This window comes from Anomaloglossus baeobatrachus, chromosome 4, assembly GCF_048569485.1.
Source record: "Anomaloglossus baeobatrachus isolate aAnoBae1 chromosome 4, aAnoBae1.hap1, whole genome shotgun sequence".
Taxonomy (NCBI): Eukaryota; Metazoa; Chordata; class Amphibia; order Anura; family Aromobatidae; genus Anomaloglossus; species Anomaloglossus baeobatrachus.
The window spans coordinates 426602454-426618906 of NC_134356.1; the positions used below are offsets into that span (position 1 = coordinate 426602454).

Here is a 16453-nt window from a genome sequence, read left to right on the forward strand (position 1 = left end):
CCAGGCAAAGTCTGAGTTTTCATTTTTGCTGTCCGCACAGTGCAGTTTTGTTTTAGGTGCGTTTTTGTGGGGACCACAGAGATGCAACATGTCAACTTTTTCCTGCTTTTTGCCAGCGTTTTTTACTCATGCAATGCATTCGAAAAAACACAGCAATAAAAACACATGCGGTTTTTTTTGTGTTTTTTATCGCGGGTGCATTTGTGTGTTTATTAGGGACCAAAAACGCTGCATCATTGTGGTCACAAAAAAGGCAACTTGCGCACATAGCCTTAAGGGTGCTTTACCACGCTGCAATATCGTCGGGGTCACAGTGGTTTGTGACGCACATCTTACGTCAAGCGACATCGCAGCGTGTGACAGCTAGGAGCTACGATCAACGATCGCAAAAATGGCAAAAATCGTTGACACATCGCTCTTTTTCATAATATCGGTTATTGTGCATACCTCTGGTTGTTCGTCGTTCCTGCTGCATCACAGATCGCTATGCGTGACACCGCAGGAGCGACGAACATCTCCTTACCTGCGTCCACCGGCAATGAGGAAGGAAGGAGGTGGGCGGCATGTTCCGGCCACTCATCTCCGCCCCTCCAATTCTATTGGACGGCCGTTTTGTGATGTCGCTGTGACGCCAAACGCACCTCCCCCTTGAAGGAGGGGATTGTTCGGCATCAACAGCGACGCTGCAGAACAGGTATGTGCGTTGTGACGCTGCTGTAGCGATAATGTTCGCTACGGCAGCGATCACCACATATCGCACCGACGACGGGGGGCGGGTGCTATCGCTCGTGACATCGCTAGCGATTTCGCAGCTTGTAAAGCACCCCTTAACACTTGCCTCTTCCACTATCAACATTAAAGATCAGTTCTCTGTGGTGCACAATCTTGTGTAAATAGGCTGCCATTATCCTCAGCAGAGCAAGTCCTAGGGTCCCGTTACACACAGCGACGTACCAGCGATCCGACCTGGCAGGGATCACTGGAATGTCTCTACATGGTCGTTGTTGAGCGTGTCAATCAGGCAGATCTCCACAGCGACCCGTGTAACGACGGCTCCCTGCACACTCAGAACCGGCGCTCGTTGGTGTCCTGCCGTCAAACACGCCGATGTGTGCTGCGCAGCGGGAAGCCAACAAGCAAAAAATGATCCTGATAGTTTTGGCACAATCAGCGACCTCACAGCAGGGGCCCGCTTGCTGCCGCTTGTCACACACAGCGATATCACTGGTACGTCACAAAAGCTGTGACGTTTCAGCGATCTCGCTATGTGATGGGGGCTCTAAGCGCACTGGCTGATCTAGTATAGTTAGCCTAGTACTCATCATTTTCTCTGGTCTGCCTGTAAATAGACAGTCAAACTGCTGGTTGGTAAAAGCTTACTGATTGACAGTCATATTGTGCTGCTGGTTGGTCCTTGTAAACAGACCCTTAAGGATCTCTGAAATAGTAATGTTGTCCAAAGAAACAGACATGGCTTATCCTCACAATATAATAGTAAAGCAAGAAGCTGCCTTCCAAGCCATATTTGTTGGCCTGTCACTGGCATCATCCATGTTCCCCTCCCGTTCTACTCTCTCCCATCCACCTCTGTATTATGCAGACAAGCCTTTTCACCTATCTGCTCCAAAAGGCCAGTGACATGCCTGACTCGTTTGGGAGACGAAAGTAGCTCCCTGTTACATGCAACTGCGATGACTACTTAAATGTACCTGCTGGGCCACCCCTTTATATGTGGCCAGAGGTTAGTTGTTTTGTGTATGTGGAACATCAGAATATGTATTAATGCCGGACTGGGCTGCATAGCGGCTTTTACTGTGCCAGGATGCAATGTTGTCATTGTGAGCATGGTCTGCTGCTAGTGCTGCATTCAGTGCCCACCCATTAGCAAATCTGAGGCGACATCATGTAGCTCATTTATAGATTTGAAGGCAACCTGTCTATAAAAATATATATATATATATATATATATATATATATATATATATATATATATATATATATATATATATATATATATATATATATATATATATATATATATATAATATATATATATACTATATAATATATTATAATGGCCATACGATCATCTTATTCCACTATATTCTATGTAGGCACTCAGTTTTTAAAGGTCCATAATTAAAAAAAAAACTTACGCACGGCTATCTTTTCCAGTTACCAGCGCTGCTCCGATCTCCATCCTGCACCATGTGATCACAGTTGTGATCTACCAGCTCACACAGCATTTGTTTGGACCAGAAGTCACTTTCTCCATGTAGGTCTATGAGACTTGAAACAAGGCTCTCATAGACTTACATTTGGAAAAGAGGTTAATGGTCAACGTTGTGAGCCAGGAAGAAAGAGCTATGGTTGTATAGTGCAGGAGAGGACCAGAGCAGTGCGGGAAGAAGACACCAGGCTGCAAGGCAAGAAATTGTAATGTGTACACAGAAATACACACACACTGATTTTGTTAGGCTAGTGGGCAGTAAAAGGAAGGGGGGGGGATTAAATGACCAAAGTGGACAAAAGATGTGCTTATTTATTTATTTTTTTTGTTTTTTGTATATTCCTATTTGACTGACACACCTTTGCTGAAAGTATTTTTCCGGTCACCAACATAAACCACTGTTTTCCTAATGTGATATTTTTTGGGGAATTTACTAAAAATGCTTCTAGCATTATAATGTTGTTACTTTTTATCATGCTTTTGCTTATTAGTAAATATAAAGTAATACTATGGTATATTTACCAAATCTGTTGGTGTTCGTTATATCTGATTAAAATTGAAGGGAGAAATTGCACTGCACACCCACTACAAATTGACAGCAAATATTATGTGTTTGCTTCCGTGGAAATTATTCAGTGCAGATTAATCCATGTATAAAAAGAAAAGCTACAAATTTATTTAAAACTGCTCGTAGTATAGGACACGTGGGGTAAGGCAGTTTCCCATTATCAAGCTTACTCAGAGCTTTTGACATACATAGTGTGTGTGTGTGTGTGTGTGTGTGTGTGTGTACAGTACAAACCAAAAGTTTGGACACACCTTCTCATTCAAAGAGTTTTCTTTTTCATGACTCTGAAAATTGTAGATTCACATTGAAGGCATCGAAACTATGAATTAACACATGTGGAATGAAATACTTATCAAAAAAGTGTGAAACAACTTAAAATATGTCTTATATTCTAGGTTCTTCAAAGTAACCACCTTTTGCTTTGATTACTGCTTTGCACACTCTTGGCATTCTCTTGATGAGAAGTCACCGGAAATGGTCTTCCAACAGTCTTGAAGGAGTTCCAAGAGATGCTTAGCACTTGTTGGCCCTTTTGCCTTCACTCTGCGGTCCAGCTCACCCCAAACCATCTCGATCGGGTTCAGGTCTGGTGACTGGAGACCAGGTCATCTGGCGTAGCACCGCATCCCTCTTCTTCTTAGTCAGATAGCCCTTACACAGCCTGGAGTTGTGTTTGGCTAAGTTCACATTTCCGTTGATTTGTATCAGTCACATGCGTCGCTTGACGCATGTGACTGATGCGCTGTTCAACGCTGTACAACGGATGACAAAGAACAGAATTCTTTGTCGGATTCCGTTGTGTGCGGGGGGCGGAGTTCTGGGGCAGAGCCGAGCGGGGGGCGGGGCCAGGCGCTGAGGATGTCAGTGGAAGTGCTGCGGTCTGCATGGCTGGGGACAGGTGAGTGTATCTGTGAGTGAGTGTGTGTATGTGCATGTATGTATGTATGTATGTATGTGTGTGCACATGCAAAGTGCGGGAGGGGGCGGAGCCGAGCGGGGGCGGGGCCAGGCGCTGAGGATGTCAGTAGAAGTGCTGCGGTCTGCATGGCTGGGGACAGGTGAGTGTATGTGTGAGTGAGTGTGTATATGTGCATGTATGTATGTATGTATGTATGTGTGTGTGTGCACATGCAAAGTGCGGGAGGGGGCGGAGCCGAGCAGGGGGCGGGGCCAGACGAGGGTGTCAGTGCTTGTCTGCATGGCTGGGGACAGGTGTGTGTGTGTGTGTGTACATACATGTGCGGAGTGCGGGAGGGGGCGGGGCCGAGCGGGGAGGTGTCGGCCTCCCTGCACACGTAACCAGCCTAAATATCGGGTAACAGCAAAGCACCCGATGTTTACCTTGGTTACCCGATATTTACCTTGGTTACGGGCCTACACCGCTTAGCGCTGGCTCCTTGCACCGTAACCAGGGTAAATATCGGGTAACCAACCAAAGCTGGTGACGTGTGCAGGGAGCCAGAGAGCATGCGCAGCGAAATCCGACGGATCTCGCTGCTCAAAAAACGTTACATGCTGCGTTCCTCCCGCCCGGCGGTCAGTCGTTCCACGACTGATCAGTCGGGCGGAGGGTGCAACGCAGCATCATCAGTCACAATCCGCTGCTCATACAAGTCTATGGGAGCAGCGGAATCCGCTAAACGGATTCCGCTGTTTACAAGAGCAGCGGATTGTGACTGATAGATTTTAGCGGAAATGTGAACTTAGCCTTTGGGGTCATTGTCCTGTTGAAAAATAAATGATGGTCCAACTAAACGCAAACCGGATGCAATAGCATGCCTTCAATTTTGAATAAATCCCAAACCGTGTCACCAGCAAAGCACCCCCACACCATCACACCTCCTCCTCCATGCTTCATGGTGGGAACCAGGCATGTAGAGTCCATCCGTTCACCTTTTCTGCGTCGCACAAAGACACAGTGGTTGGATCCAAAGATCTCAAATTTGGACTCATCAGACCTAAGCACAGATTTCCACTGGTCTAATGTCCATTCCTTGTGTTCTTTAGCCCAAACAAGTCTCTTCTGCTTGTTGCCTGTCCTTAGCAGTGGTTTCCTAGCAGCTATTTTACCATGAAGGCCTGCTGCACAAAGTCTCCTCTTAACAGTTGTTCTAGAGATGTGTCTGCGGCTAGAACTCTATGTGGCATTGACCTGGTCTCTAATCTGAGCTGCTGTTAACCTGCGATTTGAGGCTTGTGACTCTGATAAACTTATCCTCCGCAGCAGAGGTGACTCTTGGTCTTCCTTTCCTGGGGCAGTCCTCATGTGAGCCAGTTTCTTTGTAGCATTTGATGGTTTTTGCCACTGCACTTGGGGACACTTTCAAAGTTTTCCCAATTTTTCATACTGACTAACCTTCATTTCTTAAAGTAATGATGGCCACTCGTTTTTCTTTACTTAGCTGCTTTTTTCTTGCCATAATACAAATTCTAACAGTCTATTCAGTAGGACTATCAGCTGTGTATCCACCAGACTTCTGCACAACTGATGATCCCAACCCCATTTATAAGGCAAGAAATCCCACTTATTAAAGGGAACCTGTCAGCTGAAATTTAGCTTGAAACCTAAGTTTCCCCTTCTGCAGCTCCTGGGCTGCATTCTAGCAAGGTTTCTATACTTTTTGTGGCCCCTTTTAAACCAAATTAAATACTTTTATAAACTTGTACCTTTTGTATGAAAATCTTGTAAATTATCCATGGGGGCGGGCTCTCTGGTGTCAGTTACTGTCCCTCCTGCACATTGACGCCGCCACCCCCCCCCCCACCCCCCCACGCACGCTCCATTTCGTACATCAGGACGCCGCCCACTGCGCCCGAGGTGCCGCCCACGCCAGGACTGCTGGTGACGTGTGTCACAGGCACGAGATATGTTCGGCGCTGTGATTGCATCGCAAGTGCCCGCCCATAATCTCGTAGATGTGCCCGCCCATAATCTCTGTCCCCACTGCCTCCAGCGTTCTGCGCAAGCGCACGCTGGCCAGATGACCCGACGTCACCTCCTTCCCATCTTACCCTGCAGCAGGGCAAGATGGGAAAGAGGTGACGTCGGGTAATCTGGCCAGCGAGCGCTTGCGCAGAACGCTGAGGAAGAGGGGAAAGTGCGGTCACGAGGTTATCGGCGGCACTTGCTGAGGACAATCACAGCGCCGCCCATAACCTCGTGCCTGCGCAAAACGTCACCAGCGGTCACACGTGCACACACTGCACAATCCCACAGCGCATGCGCGGGACCTCGGCGCCCAGGGTCGGCGTCCTTAGGTATGAAATTCAGCTTTGGGGGCGGCGTAAATCGGCAGGAGGACAGTAACTGACACCAGGCAGCCCGCCCCCATGGATAATTTATAAAATTTGCATAGCAAAAGGTACAAGTTTATAAAGTATTTAATTTGGTTTAAAAGGGGCCACAAAAAAGTACAGGAACCTTGCTAGAATGCAGCCCAGGAGCTGCAGAAGGGGAAACTTTTAGGTTTCAAGCTAAATTTCTGATGACAGGTTCCCTTTAAACCTGACAGGGCACACCTGTGAAGTGAGAACCATTTCCGGTGAGTACCTCTTGAAGCTCATCAAGAGAATGCCAAGAGTGAGCCAAGCAGTAATCAAAGCAAAAGGTGGCTACTTTGAAGAACCTAAAATATAAGACATATTTTCAATTTTTCGCACTTTTTTTGTTAAGTATTTCATTCCACATGTGTTAATTATATAGTTTTGATGCCTTCAATGTGAATCTACAATTTTCAGAGTCATGAAAATGCAGAAAACTCTTTGAATGAGAAGGTATGTCCAAACTTATGGTCTGTACTGTATATGTGCACACACACACACACACACACACACACACACACACACACACACACACACACACACACACACACACACACACACACACACACACACACTCTATGTATGCTAAAAGCTCTGAACAAGCTTGATATAATATATGGTGAGTTTTTGTTTTGTTTTTTTTTTTATGTGAATTTTAGCAATCTATGAAGCCTACACGACAAAACATACGGGAGATTATAATACAGCTGTCCTGGTAACAGACTTGCAGAGTTAGTCATTGAGCCTTCCCCATAAGGTCTCTTTCCCTCCTCCCCCCCGCCCCTCTTTTTTTCTTCTTTTTTTTTTTTTTTTTTTTTTTTTGAGAGGGGGAGTGAGAGGTGAAAGCTTTCTGGATAAGTTTTACTGCTCTGTAGAGGCATGGATTTAGAGATTAGAATTATGCATTCATATCACAGTCAGTAAGACCTAGAAATACTGACTTATCACTATGGGCAGATACTAAATGTTCAGATTATTGGTGAAGAATACCTAGTACTACTTCAGTATCCGTCATGGGTTAACGACCTAATGAAAGACAATGGGGATCCTGAGCATATTTCTTGAAGATTTCCCAGAAAAATGCTTGTGTTCTCCATTGACTTGCATTAGGTTAGTTATTTGTGACAAATACTGGAATAGTACTAGGTATTCGGTACCAATAACATGAATATTTGGTATGCACTCATCACTAATAATAATCTTTATAAAATACTTGATCAAAGAGGAAGGAACGTCTGTAACCGTGACCCTTCTCCTCCCATATTCCAGATCAAAATAAATAGGTGTAAATCTATCACGGTTGCCTGCATGTTAAGCCGATAATGGAGCGGGACAGTAGAGCCAGCAGTGAGGTTACAACTCCAGCTTTGTTACTAAAGAATCCAGAATGGCAAGTGTTTCCTTTCTATTCTCTTATCACTTTCATGATGTGTATTCCGCTGCCAGCATATAACAATCATCTTTTGTATTCGCACTAATGGAATAAATGTACATGATCTATAGATAGAATCACACTTTCATTTTGTTTGTCTCATAATTTATTTTTTTTTCTCTCAAACTGAATTATCAAAAAACAATATTGCTTGTGGAATCGGCATAGTCTGCCTAATGCTGCATTTACACGGAAAGATTATCTTGAACCAGTGTTCTTAAAGGGAACCTCTTGCCACTCACCAGTTTTTTTTGCCCTATAAGCTTCGGCCACCACCGGGCTCTTATATACAGCATTCTAACATGCTGTATATAAGAGCCCAGGCCGCTGTGTAGAACATAAAAAAAACACTTTATAATGCTCACCTAAACTGGTCGCTGTGGTGGATGTGGCTCAAATGGGCGTCTTCGTCCTCCAGTGCCGGCGCCTCCTTTCAGCCATCTTCGTCCTCTTTCTGAAGCCTGTGTGCATGTGTCCTACGTCATACACACTCGTCGGTCCCGCGCATGAGCATTACAATGCTTTGATCTGCCCTGCTCAGGACCTGAATGCCAGCAAGTGTGTATGACGTCGGACACGTCATGCACCGCGGCTTCAGAAGATGGAGGACGAAGATGGCCGAAAGAGGAGGCACCGGAGGTCAGACGCCCATTTGAGCCACACCCTCCGCAGCGACCGGTTTAGGTAAGTATTATAAAGTGTTTTTTACGTTCTACACAGAGGCCTGGGCTCTTATATACAGCATGTTAGAATGGTGTATACAAGAGCAGACTAGTGGTGGCCGCAGCTTATAGGGCAAAAAACTGGTGACAGGTTCCCTTTTAAGAATGGTCCCTTTATGATTATCTTGTGGTGTAAACTGGCTGCTGATCACCTTATTTTCCAGCCAACCAGACCGTTATTGTACAGCTCAAAAGATCGATATCCTCAGGGGTGGATCACCTTGTGTAAGGTGGACTTGTACTGCCGAGAACAGTGGCAGCCTGTGCGATTGGTTACAAATCACTCGGTGAGCATTCTTTGCAGCGGTCTGCCTGTGTAATCTGACAATTAAACGACCACCAATTGGTAACAATTGTTAAGACCCCGCCAGTCGGTCTGTGTAAACCCCCAAGTTATTATTGACTCTAACCCAAAAGGCACTTCACAAATGTTAGCTGGCACAATACCCATTTTAAAGCTCTTGCAGGGTGCACATGGACATGTTTTGCTGAGTGATCTGTTACTGGTGTTTGGCTGTCATCACTGTGTCCAATAACGATGATCAATCTGCCGACAAATATACAATAGTGGATGGATTCACATTTGTATATCTTGATTGTTTATCATCCCCCTAGCAATGCAGTGAGGACCAATGTGGGTCCTGATCATTACATAGTCGCATAGTAGATTAGATAGAGATATAGATATATATTTTATATGTTTTTTTCTGGAACTCAGGGGTTTATTTGCAGAACACAGGTCTTTAATTTGTGACAATTCTTTCAATCTGATGGCTTTTGAGCCTCTCTAACATACAGCCAGGTGCCCGCTGATCATGTGGTCTGTTTTTGGATTGTCTGGACTGTGGAGGAATTAGTACTGATGTGTTCTCTATTGTAATAAATGCAGGCAGAAACCATATTACACTGGTTTTACTATCGCTGGATGGTGTCCAGCTGTCAGAGTCGAGCACTTTACACATGGCACCTAAAAGTGGCGACTGGGTGATGGGAGGCTAGAAGACATATCAGATTACTCCCCCCCCCCCCCCCTGAACTGCACAGGGACACCACATAATGCCTGATACTAAAATGGGTTAAAAGATGGAGATGTGGGTCTGTGAGTTTCTGCATTGGATAGGTTAACAATCTGCCATATGGCAGGACCAGCCCTGCATCCTGTCGTGGTGTGCGCAGTATGACTGCCCGCTGACTCTTATTTGGCCATGCATTATTTAATTGAGGGGGAAGCAGGAAATAACCATTTCTGTCTTGTAAGAGCTCAACTTGAAATATAATCCCCTCTTTAAAGCTTCCTCTGGAAAATTATAGTGCATTAAGTAGAGTGTTATTCTCTTGTATTTTGACAGCAAAGCCTGTTTGGATGTTATTTTGATGACCTAACATTAAAGTTAATAACGACTGAATATCTAAACATTAGGACTTTTTAGTAATGTATGTATTGGTTTTACTAAAAGAGCTTTTTGCTTAGGGTCTCTACAGATAAATCACAGCATAGCATATTTTTTTCTATTTAATTAAAGGGAACCGGTCATGTCATTTTGGCCTCCTAAACCAGCGCTGTACATGTACTCATGCACTTCTTCTAAGGCCCGTTTCACACGTTGGTGAAAAACACAGATGTTCTTCACTGACGTGTAAAACATGCATGTGTTCCATGATTCATGGCACACGGTGGTTGTCCACGTGCAATCCGTAATTGCACATGGACATTACTCACCTGCCTCTGCTCCTGCTCTCAATGGTGCTGAACTCCTCGGCTCTGCAGCGTCCGCCTGCCGCTCTCTGCAGGTACTCCTGGGTCGGCTCTGACTGCATTCATGAATATTCATGAGCCGGCCAGGAAGCTGCAGAGAGCACAGGCTGCACAGAGCGTCGCTGGAAAGGTGAGTTGAAAATGTTTATTATTGTAAATATCTGTGTTTTTATGGTACGTGTTTCACGGATCACACCACTGCGTGGTACGTGGGACATCAGTGATGCCAGAAAAAAGCGGACATGTCTCCGTGCGGCAATCACGGACACGCGTGTACACCGCACAGAGACACGGTCAGTGAAAAATCACTGATGTGTGCGCAGACCCATTGACTATAATGGGTCTGCGTATGTCGATACTGGTACGTATAAAAAAAAAAAAAAAAAAAAAGCACAAACATAACAAACACTGACATCTGAAACGGGCCTAACCCTGTACTGTCGCTTTTAAATGAAACTCTCAATTACAGCACTGAAAAAAGAAAACCCTAGGGTAGGGGCATGCTCAAGGTCGATGGGAGGCTTTTTTGTTCTTTCTTTAGGAGGTTTTGGAGCACAAGCTGAGATGAAACTCCAAGGGTATGTGAAAAAGCTCATCAGAAAGGACTCCACCTGTAAAAACGGTGCAAAAGCAACCACAAAAGAAGCATTAAAACAACATTGCTTGGAAACCTTTAAGGCAGCGTGCAGACGCTGAGTATTTTGGTTGCAGAAACCTCTGCATCTCCTGGCAGTAAAAATCACAAATTTTTTGCATGGTTGTGTGTGTGTTTCCCCCCCCCCTTCCTTTTGTACCCATAAGCAACATGTGCACAACACTTCAGAATTGTCATTGACTTTGCTGGCATCAGGATAGGCATGCAGTTTTGGGGCAAAAGCACTGTGTACACATAAGCCTTAGTGGTTAGAATAGGTCGCGCGTTCATTTCCTTATTTTATCACAGTGTTTCCCCCATGTCACCAGTCCTGTGACGTCATCATAAACCTCCATACGTCACTGACTTGATTCGTGATGAGCACAGAGGGCTGGAGACTCTGGCAGAAACACTCACTCCTGTATTGCCTCACCAGGCAGCAGCTGTGAGCTCCTGCTGTTTCGTCTGTATAGTCACTTATGAGAAATGACTTTTGCTTTCTCCCCTTAGGCTAAGTTCACACATCCTGTGTTTTCAATCCGTCAGGTCCGTCCGCAACGGATCAGTCATTTTCAAGATGTCAACTGATGCAACTGATGTGTTTTTCACAGGATTCCTTTCACAGGAATCCTGTGAAAAAACGGATCAGTTGCGTCCGTTACATCCGCTGTGCGTCCGTTTTTTGACGGATCAGTCATGATCCGTCTGTGTTTGGGACAGCCCAGTGGGCGTGCCAAGCATGCTGGGCATGCTCAGTAGAGCATGACGGAATCCTGCGCTGGATTCCGTTGTAAGACGGATTACGACGGAATCCAGCACCATAGACATGCATTACAAGCTTGACGGATGGCGACGGATTCCTGCGCGGCGCGTTAATTTTGACGGCCCGAAAAACGTTACATTCTGCGTTGCTCCCCGCTCGGCGGTCAGTCAAAAACGACGGACCGCGACGCAGCGGATGCAACGCAGGGTCATCAGTCGCAATCCGTCACTAATAGAAGTCTATGGGGAAATACAGGATTCCTGCAAAATATTTTGCAGGATTCCGTAATTCCTCAAGGCTACGGATTGTGACTGATGCAAAACACAGGATGTGTGAACTTAGCCTTAAGCAAGTTGAAGATGAAATGATGTTTACAAGGCATAAAGTTAAAGATGAAACATTTCCTTTGTATTTTAGGCAAAAAAAATTTTTTTTAATTTTTATCTTTTACATTTTAAAATTGGCAAAAAATAACAGTGGACTGATGCACAAGTTTGGGCACCCTGCATTGCTAGTATTTAGTAGTGCCCCTTTTGGCAAGTATCACAGCTTGTAAACACTTTTTGTAGGCAGCCAAGAGTCTTTCAATTCTTGTTTGAGGGATTTTCATCCATTCTTCCCTGGCAAAGTCTTCTGGTTCTGTGAGATTCCTGGCTCGTCTTGCATGCACTGCTCTTTTATGGTCTAGCCACAGATTTTCATTGATTTCAGATCAGAGTCCTGTGACGGCCATTGTTAAACCTTCAGCATGCGACTTTTGAGGTAGTCTATTATGGATTTTGAGTTGTGTTTAGGATCATTATCTATTTGTAGACTGCATCCTCTTTTCAACTTTAGCTTTTTTACACATGGATTTATGTTTGCATCAAGAATTTGTTGAAACTTCATTGAATCCATTCTTTCCTCTACCTGTGAAATTTTACCTGTGCCATTGGCTGCAACACAATTCCAAAGCTTGATTCATCCAGCCCCATGCTTAATGGTTGGCGGTATTATTATTTTCCAGAAATTCTATGCCCTTTTTTTTTTTTTTTTTTTTTTTTTTTTTTTTTTTCCCTCACATACCTTTTGATGGTTGTGACCAAAGAGTTATATTTCAACCTCATCAGTTCACAGGACTTGTTTCCAAAATGCATCAGGCTTGTTTAGATGTTCTTTTGCATATGTCTGATGCTGAATTTTATGGTGAAAGATGGAGGAGAGGTTTTCTTCTGATGACTCTTCCTTGAAGACCATATTTGTGCATGTGTCTCTGAAAAGAACAGCAATATACCACAATTTAGAATGTGATGAATCTTCCTGAAGGTCTTTTGCAGTCACGCAGGGATTCTGATTTGCTTTTCTAGCAATCATACCAGCAGCTCTCACAGAAATTTTGCTTGATCTTCCAGACCTTATTTTGACTTCCACTGTTCCTGGTAACTTCCATTTCTTTATTAAATTTCAAACTAAGGAAAGGGCAACTTGAAAACACTTTGATCTTTTCCTGAAGCCTTCTCCTGCTTTATGGGCCACCATTATTTTCATTTTCATTTTCAGAGTGCTAGGCAGCTGCGTAGGAAAAACTCATGGCTGCTGTTTTTGGCACAATGTTAGAGGAGGCTGGGTTTTTATAAAGCAATGAAATTTGCATCACCTGACCTTTTCTTAAAAGGACAGTGAACAAGCCATAGCCTTAACAGGCTAATTAAAGTCTGAATTGTTGGTCAAAGCTATCTGAGCGCACAAATATCCAAGGGTGGCCAAACTTTTGCATCGGCCAGTTTTCCTTTTTGTTAAATTTTAAATGTAAAAGATGAAAACAGTTACCGTATATGCCGGCGTATAAGACGACTGGGCGTATAAGATGACCCCCAACTTCTGCCCTAAAAATATAGAATTTGGGATATACTCACTGTATAAGACTACCCCCGTTCAGTATGCTTCAGTATGCTAAGAGCAGGGGGCCGCACTGTGTGAGGAGGTGTTTTTTTTACTGTCCAGTATAACCAATAGGATTAGTGCAGGGGCCAGCATGTAAGCTCTTCATTAATGTCCCTGCATGGATGCGAGGGGAATCTGGCGTTACTGCACTAATCCTATTGGTTATACTGGACAGTGAAAAAAAAAAACACCTCCTCACAGTGCGGCCCCCTGCTATATATACGCTATATATCCGCTGTATATATACCAGTATATATGCTGTATGATATACCAGTACGGGGCCGGGCTGTGTATCGCGTTTCCATAACGACGAGGCAGGAACTTCCCTGCTAGAGCGCTGACGTCAAGGCAGAGCTGCTTGCCTCTGATTGGCCAGCGCTCTGCCATTCAGCAGCGGTGACAGGAAGTTCCTCCCTCGTCGCTATGGAGGCAGAATCCAAGCGTGGAACGGAGTGGAGCGGCGCACTACAGCACCCAGGTATATATCCGGCGTATAAGACGACCCCCCACTGTAGCCATTATTTTAAGGGGGTAAAAAGTCGTCTTATACGCCAGTATATACGGTATTCCTTTTTTGCCTAAAATACAAAGAAAATGTCATCTTTAACTTTATGCCTTTTTGGGATCATTTCATCTTCAACTTGCCTAACTGTTCACAATAAGAGTAATTTTGACCAGGGGTGCCCAAACTTTTACATGCCACTGTATGAAGAATGTGATCATCTACGCGTTTCGGAAGCTCAGCTCCTTCATTAGGGGAAAAAAAAATCACATGTGATGGAGCAGAGCCTTCGAAATACATAGAAATAAAGATCACATTCTTCATATACTTCATTATTATTCCACATAGCAGCTAGATCGTTAACCCTTGCCTATTCCAATCAGGGTTTTTTTTTTTTTATTTTCTTATTTTGGGATTATAATATTGTACATGAATATTAAATCTTCATCCCCTTGGTTTTCACACATCGACCCAGCAGCCCACATGCACTTCACAACCTCTAGGCGGTTTACTCTCTAGTTGCCATGTTGAGCTGTTTGTTACCTGTTGCTGATGCATTTGGCAGAAGATAATCCACTGCTACGGGCATCAAACACTTTCTCTTCAGAGCCTAGTTATTATAAGCTGTTATCGTGGAACAGTGAAGGACAATTGACCCCTGCTGAAAACCAGCCAATGGAGCAACAATGTAAAAAGAAAAAAAAAAAAAAGTGTGTGTGTGTGTATAGATAGAGATATAGAGAGAGATAGAGATATACGTGTGTGTATATGTATATGTGTATATATGTATGTATGTATGTATGTATATACACAGATATATAGATATACGTGTGTGTTTATATGTGTGTGTGTGTGTGTGTGTGTGTGTGTGTGTATATATATATATTATAATTAGTGTGTGTATGTATGTGTGTGTGTGTGTGTGTGTGTATGTATGTATGTATGTATGTGTGTATATATATATATATATATATATATATATATATATATATATATATATATATATATATATATATATATATATATATATATATATATATATATATATATATATATATATATATATATATATCTCTATATATATATCTCTATATATATATCTCTATATATATATCTCTATATATATATCTCTATATATATATATATATATATATATATATATATATAATTTATATTTTATTTATATATATATATATATATATATAATTTATATTTTATTTATATATATATATATATATAATTTATATTTTATTTATATATATATATATATATATATATATAATAAAATATATATATTTATATTTTTTTATATATATATATATTTTTTTTATATATATATATATATATATATATATATATATATTTTTTTTTATATATATATATATATATATATATATATATATATATATATTTATATAATAAATAAATAAAATATATATATAATTATATATTTTATTTATATATATATATTTTATATATATATTTATTTTATATATATATATATATATATATATATATATATATATATATATATATATATATATATATTATAAATATATATAATATAAAAATAATCTCACGCAGGAGATAGAATTGGGATGGCAAAGTTGTGTACAGGGGCATAGTGTCTGTGTTGGGTGCCAGCTAAGAGACTGCACGGTAGGCTAGGAGCAGTGGATATAAAGGTTGGATCCGATTTGCAGTTGGAAGTGCCTCCTTTGGGAGGTGATATGTGCAAACCGGTGTAGATTGTAAAATTAGTTATACTGGCAAAAAATGTATAAATGTGTACATTATTATAAAGCCACATTATGATGTGGGGAATAACCTTAAGTCTTATGTCTATGTACTAGAATTCCCTCCTGTAGACAGAATCCTCTTGCAGTTGTTGATTGCATTTGCATTAGGTAAGTCAGTATTTCCAGAGATTAGTCAGCAGCTAGGGATTGGCAGTCTGCTGTTGAAGCCCATCTGCTTTCTTCTAGCTTGATGCTGATGGCATATCTTTGTCTAATAATTGTAATCCTTGGTGTTGTACATTCTGTGCCGTTGTGAGGCTGCTTCTGTCATGTATCAGAAATTGGATATAGCCAACCATTAACCCCACTTTGTGTTACACTGTGTAAGTTAATTTCACTGGAAGCAGCGCCCATGTTATGTCAGGACATCTGAACCAGAGACCATATACTTAACTTAGCCAGTTTAACAGCAAACGTGTGTATATATATATATATATATATATATATATATATATATATATATATATATATATATATATATATATATATATATATATATATATATATATATATATATATATATATATATATTACTTGCTAGCAGATCGGTGGAGTCTGGGTCCCCCCCACAGAGCCTAAAAGACCACTAAAAAGTGTGCACTCAGGAAGCAGCCATGTACCGAGCAGAGTATGGATTCAATATGTCATATGCTTTCTACAGAAGCTATACTCTACACATCCCTGTGTCCTGAGCGCCACATTCTCCGGTCTTTTGAGCGATTCATGGGACCCAGATCAACAGGAAATTAAAGAGATACTTTAAAAGGTTAAATCCTGATGACAGGTTAAGTATGGCAATAATG

The 16453-nt window shown here is 42.2% G+C and overlaps 1 protein-coding gene across 5 annotated transcripts in view; it reads left to right on the plus strand.

The window, feature by feature from the left end:
• The window catches only part of IMPDH1 (inosine monophosphate dehydrogenase 1), a 262916-nt gene that overhangs the window by 152170 nt on the left and 94293 nt on the right, over positions 1-16453 (plus strand). Inside the window, exon 2 of one of the 5 annotated variants that reach the window (XM_075345406.1) lies at positions 7389-7509. The exons of the other annotated variants lie outside the window; for them this stretch is intronic. Within the exon in view, the coding sequence (XP_075201521.1) occupies positions 7442-7509 (68 nt within the window). The 5' untranslated portion in view covers positions 7389-7441. The remainder of the gene's footprint in view (positions 1-7388; positions 7510-16453) is intronic. 5 annotated transcript variants of the gene reach the window in all.